A 9,163-nucleotide genomic window follows, 5' to 3' on the forward strand; every position below is an offset into this window, starting at 1 on the left:
ATCCCTAGCAAATTACTTGGTGTGTGATAGTGTCCAGCCAATATGTTCCAAGATCAATGGCTTTAGCTATTTCTTTAAACCGGTTAATAGGTTCCCTGGTAGTAACATACCTGCATCCAGATCCTGCTAGGTAGCTAGCCGTTGTCTGACCAATTCATCTCTGCCTACCTGCATGTCGCCTAATTAAGTAGAACCATGTACTACACCGCAAGAAAGAAAACTCATTAGTTTGAGTAGTGCCATATATCCCAAGATTTTTGACTTTGAAGAAAGAAGGTTAATTAGATCGAGAGAAACGGTGTGAGCTTACCGCCAGAGGACAGATCAAACCCACGGGCCCTCCTGACACGGTCCATTAATGTTGTTGTGGGCAATGCATCATTGGAACAGCCTGGCACAACTTTGGGTCTCCAGGTATGTATGTGTTGTAGATGAGGAAGGGTGAGGAGCAATTGGAGAGGAAGGGGAACGCGGGAGGAGGGACTGGATGGAGATAAATAGAGAGAGGAGGGCAGGCAAGAAACGCGGGGAGACGTCGGATGGGGGGCGATCCGCGTGACACGAGGGGGAGTCCGATGGATGGCATGCGGCAGGAACGAGAGGGAGGGAGTAACAGAGCACCTGGTTTCGAGGGAGAGAATTAATCCCTCTTTCCATACGAGGAGTAAATAATAAATAGAGGAGGAGGGATACGAGGAGTAATAGATGGATAATACTGCAGGGAATCCATCAAGCCTTGTTTGGTTCATAAGTCCTAGGACTTTTTCTAGTCCCAACTAAAAAGTCCTAGTCCTTAAAAAGTCCCTCCATGTTTGTTTCCAGAGAATAAAAGTCCCTAGTCCCTTCCTAGAGGTTATTAAATGACCATGTTACCCCTAGTATATAGAAAAATAATAATCAAACAACACCATGGGGTGGCGGGCCAATGGGTGCATGGAGGGGCATTGTTGGAAAAGTCCCAAAAAAGACTCTCCTTGAGAGTCTTCTTAATTTAGTCCCAAAAAGCAACTTTTAGTCCCTAGTAGTCCCTCCTGTTTGGTTAAAAAATCTTTAAGAGGGACTTTTTCTAGTCCCTACACCAAAAAGTCTCTGGAAACAAACACCCCCTCAGACGTGACCGGACTAATTCCTTCCTTCCTCTCTACGTAGTATCTATCCATCCTTTTTATTTTCCTTTTTTTAGGGGCTAGTATCTATCTATCTATCTTTTTCTTAATTTTTTGCGACAATCTATCCATCTATCTTGGAATGTAAGCAATATTAAGATATGCAACAACATATATAATGGCATCGATCGGCATTGACGAGTGTGGCTGTGTGTGTTTGCTTGCTGCTGACTGGTTTCTGTACGTACTTCTGTTGTTGGCTGACTGTTGTTTCTCTAATGAGTCGGCCAGCCAGCCAGCCAGGCACTTGTTTCTTCTTTCCTTTTATCTTTCTTTCTTTACCATGTCAATTTGGCAACAATCCAGTCACCGAAAGTAAAGGATTTTCTTTCTGTATTATGCTAGATGGGTCATCTTCATTCACTACAACTTGTTCAGAATTTTATGCTGGCAACATTTGAAACGAAGAAACATGGGTCTTTAGAATGTCATCACTCAATCATTGCTACTTCGCTCAACAATTCACACACAAGTAAACAAAGACTTCACTAGTTTAGCTTCACAGTCAAACAGCACAGAGCACAAAGTACAACTTTCACGTCCCTGAAAAATATGACAATATACAACCCATCATCGTCGCGTGCTTGCTGTTGGTGCAACTTTTGAATACAATTTGGAAAAATATAGGATCACATAATAAACACAACTCTTGATGACAGATTTTCCAATCAACATATGCAAAGCATTCTAGTAGTACATCAGAACAAATCAACTTACATATTGAGGACTACGTAATATATGGCTCAAGGCGTATCAGAAATTAGCGGGAGCCAAAGTCTTGCGAGTGAAGGCGTATTTCTTCTGAACCTGCCCGCATCTGGATAGAGAAAGAATGTCATGAGCCGTGAATAAGACACGAGTCAGAGTCAGCAAGCAACAACATGGCGTCTCTTTTAACTAACTCGTCAATATTTGATTTAAAGGAAGGAATTCCATATTATTTTTAGAGGATTTGGATTCTTACAAACTTTTTCTGTATAGATAATTTGACTCATAAGAATGAAATCCTTGTGAAAATTTCTTAAGAATTGCGGGAAAAAACAGTGCATTTCTTATTCCAAAGTCACGGGATTACAATCGGTAGCGACTAGTTCAACAATCGAAATTGCTTCACACACGACACTTTATGCATGTTCTGCGGATGATACTTCGTCCACAACAGCGCTAGCATCAACTAAGAAAAAAACAATTGACTCCTGCATGCACATGCCGCTGCCAAGTAGGATCATCTGGAGTCGGCCACAACTTTATCGTCTGTATAGCAGCAGTCTTCAGCAATACAAGTAGGAGTATAACTCGCAAAAAAAAAACAAGTAGGAGTATGATTAAGCCATCACGCAATCTTGTCCCCACTGCGACCAAAATTTGCTACACGGTTTGCAATATTGTTTTGTTCACGGGAAATCTTAACGGGAGTAAACACCCCGTCTTCCAACAACCGTTTAAAATCGACTATCAAAGGACCGTATGCTGTTTTTTCCAATGTGTCGCCCTTCATTGCAGCTAATGAAGTGGTGCAATCAGATTGGAGTAATGCTGATAAGGTAGTCTGTCGGATCGCCAAACCAACCCCCTCCATTATCACATGTAACTCAGCCTCTAGAGCCTCATTGTAGAATTACAATCGTCTATATGCCGCAAAGATCACAACTCCATTATCATCCCTCAAAATCTTATCAGAACCTGCCGAGGCATTTGCCTCGGGGCGTCTTCGTTTGGGCATGTGGAATCGGTCGTTCGACACTTATGGTGATTTCCCTTTAATTACTTCCTCGATTGTGAGTTGACAAAGTTGGAGCAACGAGATCGGTACCTGCTGAAAATAAACACGACACCTCCATAGGAGGAATCGATTTACCGGGGGTAATCTCATTCACATATGCCACAGACGGGCGCAGGTCGGAAACCAGTCTGAATTTTTTACAAATCGACCATATATTTGCCACCATTTACTTCTTTTGTGTACTCATAGATGATTTAATTTTGCCATAAGAAAACTCTAATTTCTCCTCAATGCAAAGGCAGAGCTTCTGCCATGTTTCTTCAAAATAAGAAATAATTTCATTGTTTGTTATGATATTACAATAAAGTTTCACCATCCGTATTTAAGAATAGCGTTATTGCAGGAGCAAAAGACAGCCCCACTTTTAGTTTTTGTAACGTGTGATCATCACTGTGCTTTCAAGAACAGATATGCAAAAAGAATCATTCATGTTCCACAAAAATGCCAACAGAAGTGGGCTTCTTTTTTATTTCTCTTTATTATCCTGCCCACATATAATACATAGCTTACAGTGTCTATGACTGGCTAAACAATATTAGTTGTGCCTCCAGCAACAGTTATTTGTTTTGTTCTTCAAGAACATATATGACTAGCTAGACAATATTAGCTGTACAAGTTTTCCAATTTTTGTCAGAACTAGGCCTGGCAATTACTCAGCAGGTTTTTCACCATTTAATTCTTTTTGGTGTACTATAGATGATTTAATTTTGCCGTAAGAAAACTCTAATTTCTCCTTAATGCAAAGGCAGAGCTTCAGCCCTGTTTCTTCAAAATAAGGGATAATTTCATTGTCTATTATGATACTATTATACAATAGAATGTCACCATCCATATTTAACACCGTGTTATTGCAGGAGGAAAAGACAGTCCCACTTTTAGTTTTTGTAACGTGTGATCATCACTGTGCTTTCGAGAACAGTTATGCAAAAATAATCACTCATGTTCCACAGAAATGCCAAGAGAAGTGGACTTCTTTTTTATTTCTCTTTATAGTGCCCACATATAATAATACATAGCGTACATTACTCTCGGACATGGTTTGCATAAAACATGTCAACAAATAGCTCTACATCCAGAAGACTACAGGAGAAACTGTCTGGAGATGCTTAGAGACTACATAGGAGTTAGTGTGGTGGCGCGTGGTTTGCAGTTGTCCCCTACGATCATACTTAAGACCAAGCATGCTCAAGTGGAGCACACAGCCGTCACGGTCACCAAAGGCGCACTTAAACTCCACTCCCTCGCGTAGCACAGACTCCACAAGGCAAAAGCTGCCGTCGCCCATGTAGGCGAGACTGGGCCTCGCAAATGCCAGCCGCCTCTCCGGGTCCTTGTGGAACAGCTTCTCCCTGGTCACCTTCCACTCGGGCTCCACCGCACTTGTGCTGCTGCGGGAGGCAACTTCACAGGAGCAGATGTACCCGTCCTTGTGAAGCCCGACCCATGCGCCTAGCCCGTCGTCGTAGTGTGCTTGCCCTTGGAATGGTAGAGCCCAATCCCCATGCAACCTCCACTTGGAAGTCCTGGTGTCGAAGGAGAAGGTGCCCTTTGGAAGATGATGATAGCGTATGTCGTGCGCGGACATGAATATGGTGTGCCCGTCCGGGTGCAGCGCGTAGGAGGTGATCACGTCATCCATGGCGAATGGTGGCGGCGAGGGCACGCTTTTCCAGGACCACCTCATGGTTGGGCTCGGCCACGGCTCGTCCTTGTCCATTGGCGCCCATGACATGGCCTCGAAAGAGTGCTGCTCGTGGACATGGCGATGTGTCAACGCGTACATCATGCCGCCGGCGGCCACGGTGAAGGTGGTCCTGTCGATGAGTCGAACCGGTGGACGGGGGCCCATGGTGAGCCCAGCCGTCTTGGTGTCGAACACGAGGGTGGGAGTGTGCGGACAGCATGGGTTGGTGGTGATGAAGATGTTGCTGTCCATGGCAGCGAAGTCCATGCGAAGACGATTTACCGGTGCGGCTAACCGGAGAGCAGCAGGGTGAGGGAACCCATGGTGCAGGTCGGTGGTGGCGTCCTGCAAGGCGTCGATGTCGATCTTGTGGATGCTGAAGCCCTTGTGCCAGTCGTCCAGCACCAGGTAGAGGTGCTTCTTGGGCACACGACGCGGCCTTTTCCCGGTGCGGTCGGCATTGGGTTCCGAGAGGTGACACTTAGACATGTCTCCGCCGGTCGATCTTCCCGCACTAACTGGATCTAAAGATTGAATTTTTGATTCTGACGGAGGTTACGAGCAGGGTTGCCAGTAGAGGAGAAGAAATTTATAGACAAACGAAAGGGCAAGGAGGAGGCGACAGATCTAACCTGACTCACAGCCGGGCTCGGATTGCATGCAGATAGCCAATGCCAGAGTGCCTAGCTAGACCCCGAGTCGTAAGGAGCAGAATAGGGGTCAGCGCCTCACCGCCTCACCGCAGTTGTCGCGCCGTGGTCGCCGGAGTCGTCGCCGCCGCTCTCGTGCTCCACGCGCCCGTGGACTGCTTGAGTTGCCGGGCCGCCCGTATGGCTAGAAAGAAGGCAGTTGAGACGCGCCGCCCCTCCCGTGGTCGCCGAAATCTTGGTGTGGCCGCGCCACCCCTCCCGTGGTCGCCGAAATGTTGATGTGGCCGGCGGCGCGCCGCCCCTCCTCTGCTTCCCATCTTTTTTCCTTTTCTTTTTTGCGCGTGTGCTATTCTTCTTCAGGCGCCTGAAATTCGGTTCGGCCCATTCCGAGGGATAGCCTGCCTAGGGGCACACATGAGCCCGTTCCGGGGTTGAGCCGGATTTTTTTTGGACAGATTTAGATAAATTCTCCAAATTTGCTAAAGAAAAGATAAATTCTCTAAGAGATCCTAAAAAGGGATAAATTCACTAAAAAATACCCCCTCTGTAAAACTAGTGATTTTAATGCTCTTATATTTCTTAAGGAGGGAGTACATATTACCGGGCGAAGCCACCAACAAATCAAATACATATTAAAGAATGTTACCCAAAATTTATAGAGTGTTCATAGATTAAAACAATGTCCATGCATTCTAAATGGCTTTCATGTTTTTTTGAAGTTTATTTCTAAATGATTTAAATTTTAAATATATTCAAAAAATATAATAAAACGTTCCTACATTATTAAAAAAATTGGCCCATTTTTCAAAAGTACATGGTTCTTTAAAAATTACATATTTAAGAAATGCTTGTGAATACTTTAAATTGCAATTTTAAAAATGGTCATGATCTTTCAAAATTGATCCTTTAAGAAAAATGTTTAAAATGGCCGCGCGGCAGAACATGGAGGCGCCGGCATCCAACGGCAGGATCTCCAGTCCAGTGGCTTGGCGCGCGCGTTGAAGAGAGAAATGAGAAAAGCTCGTCCATGCCTCAAGTTGTAGATTATTGAGTGAGTATTGACTGTCCGATTGATATGAATCGGCTTTTAGATTCAGTAAAGAGAATGAATGATTAAACTGGCACATCTTTGAGTCTTGTAAAGATTCTGAATATGTGCAAGTGCAGATAAACTTGTCTTCAGAAGGGTGAAAGCCAACCTTTGTCTTCACGCAAGATAAACTTAAGCTATGTCTACAGACTGAATCTCTGCTTAAGCTACCACATTGGTTTTTAGACACCGGAAGCTCTGCTTAAGCATTGAAGGAGAAGGAAAATCTGTACAGACTGAAATCCAGCCAAAGGGAAGAAAAACTGTGCAGATCTTCCTTCTCCTTTGGCTGGGTTTCAGTCAGAGCATGCAGTTGAAGCATTCAGAGCAGTGGTTGACACCCATGGATGAGAGATGCCAAAGGCAAACCAGGTCTGTTTAGCAAAAGGGCACTCCAGAACTAGTTTTTCTTACAGTAAGGTTTCCAGAACTAGATCACAAAGCGAGCAGCCAAGCATGCATTATCATGTCGTGCGGCCATCCTCTAGCTCTCGATCAGCCTATCTGCAGTCCATAATCTGTTTTGAAGGAGCAGAAGGAAAAACCTCATCTTACCTTCAGTTTTTCGAACGGGCCAAAATTTGTGACTGTTGGTGGTGTTATGAATCTGACCAAAGAAAGAAATGGGCATCATAGGCTGACCAAAGAAATGGTGTCCTCAAGCACAAGATTTCGAACCAGAATCCAAGTTGTGATGAAGATATCCATCTGATCCTAAGAGGAGAGGAAATAAGCAAAATCTACGAGGGCTCCCACGTCTGATCGCAGCCCAAAAGGAAACATGCTCGCCATTATCAATCTGAATTTTGGTACAAGAAGAGAGGAGGTGCTGAGCAGCAGCAGCTTGATCTGAAGGTGTTATACTAAAGCTGACCTCAGGTCTTGACTCCCCTTTTGTGTTTTGAGAATCAATTCACTAACTCAAGGAAAATTTTCATAGCTTTTCCATTTGAGAGAGAGAGAGAGATGATCTGCCAAAAAGATAATTTATCCTGCTACAGATGACAGGAGGTGATTTTGTAGTTGTACACTCCAGTGCATAACTGACATGAATCAATCATCAAGACAATAGGTATATCATGGCATTATGAACAATACAGCCAGAAAAAAGACATACACTTCAGATGATATTCCAATGCAGAGTAAAATGCATGCATGTCAAGAGGGTCTAGAGATCCACCACGCCAGCATCACAAAACTATCATGGCATTAGGAACAAGTTCACAACAATACCACCAGAAAGAAAGAATATATTGATTTCACGTGATGTTCCACTGCGTACTAAAGGGCGTAAAGGACATACACCAGTCATCACACACAAGTGTAGAGTGTCCACTACAAGGACATCTCAAAGAAGGGCAAGATTTCTACTATACAGCCCAAAAAGAAAAGAAGAATATCAAATCGCTATCCATTTTCTAGTTACAAGCTGTGTTCAAACACAGCACCAGGCCTCCAGCCTTCAGCCTTCATTGCATTAGACCTCTCCATGATGAAATGGAAGGATCTTCGCAGAAGAGCTAAGGCTGCTATTGAGATTTATAGCATGCCTTGAATCATGTGCTGCCATACACGAGTTGATGTACAGAGAGTGCGATGGTCTTCTCTCAGATGACGGAAGCATACTGTGCACAGAAGTATAATGTAGGATGCTTTCACATACTGTAATTCACAGACAGGTGACTAAGGTAACCACCCTGGTGCAGCGCCCTTTGAAGATCAGACAGCAACCTGCGGGACTCATTCATAATCAGGTAGATAGCGAGCCTGCAGTGGCTTTTTGCCGAGTGACAAAGGAGTTCATCAATAATCTCAGAAGTCCTCTGATGTCATCTTCATATTCAAATCTATGGCCAGCTTCATCCTCGTAGGTCAATGTATCACGAAGAAATGAACATTGCAGGCCCTTAGATTTCCATCCCCTGTAATGTCCCAGAGAGTTTAGCAGATCTTCTCCACCAGTGGTATCTTTGACTTTCCAGAATAGCTGAAACAATGAGACAAAGTTTCCGTATCCTTGATATGGCTCCATCAGGTCAATATGGCTGCAGAGCAGGCTGCCATGACACGCCTTCACTCCCTGGGAGATGATCCTTAGCCACTCGGTCAGATCAAATGGTAGCTTCTGACCATGAAATACCTCCTCTACAACCATATGAACAAATTGGCGATAGTCAAGGTCCCCGGCAGCTTCACTGTACTCCACTATCGCGCCCTCGGCCAGACCATCAAGCTTGATGGAGTCATCTTGATAGATTTGGAAGTTCTTCGAGGAAAACTTTCCAGCAAGAGCAAAGTGTTCATGATGGAGCTTGACAACTTTGTTAAATGAACGCATCAAAATCACTCTGCTGCGAAGCTTTGATAACTTCAGAGTAATCGGTATCATTATGTTAGATCCTTCTTCGCATCTCAGGACAGCTCTACATCCAGGGAGCTCACAGTACTCGTGCATCTTGTACCTCAAAGAATAATCATACAAACTCTCTGTGTCTTTGATCTCTGCCGCACAACTGAGGTGCCTGTGATGAGGATGAAAATTCAGCCTCCTTGAAACTCCGAGCTTGTTCCTAGCACTACACTTCAGGATTTTAGAGCCCGTTGACTTGCAGTTCCTGTAACAGTGATAAAGATTGAGTAGAGTCCTTCCGAGGTGCTTTCATATGTGCTAATAAAATGCATGACCACAATAATGTAATAAATAAAAATGTAAGGTAAGGCATACCCATACCTTACAGGGGACTTCTTTGCTGTTGGTGTCATTATGTTTTCTGGAGAAATCAGATTTTC

The 9,163-nt window shown here is 44.2% G+C and overlaps 1 protein-coding gene and 1 pseudogene across 1 annotated transcript; both read right to left on the reverse strand.

Moving 5' to 3' along the window:
- Positions 1 to 3,909: 3,909 nt before the first annotated feature.
- On the reverse strand, positions 3,910 to 5,122 carry LOC125547042 (uncharacterized). Its single transcript, XM_087516951.1, has one exon. The coding sequence runs from the start codon at positions 5,120 to 5,122 to the stop codon at positions 4,016 to 4,018; it is 1,107 nt and encodes a 368-aa protein (XP_087373077.1). The 3' UTR covers positions 3,910 to 4,015.
- Positions 5,123 to 8,028: 2,906 nt separating this feature from the next.
- Positions 8,029 to 8,828, reverse strand: LOC125548882 (uncharacterized; annotated as a pseudogene).
- Positions 8,829 to 9,163: the final 335 nt, after the last annotated feature.

This window comes from Triticum urartu, chromosome 3A (genome assembly GCF_056163025.1).
Source record: "Triticum urartu cultivar PI428250 chromosome 3A, HENAU_Tu73, whole genome shotgun sequence".
Lineage (NCBI taxonomy): Eukaryota > Viridiplantae > Streptophyta > Magnoliopsida > Poales > Poaceae > Triticum > Triticum urartu.

Bases quoted from the DNA above. Each gene is read 5' to 3' on its own strand.
- LOC125547042 (XM_087516951.1), bottom strand. From the start codon at position 5,122: ATGTCTAAGTGTCACCTCTCGGAACCCAATGCCGACCGCACCGGGAAA.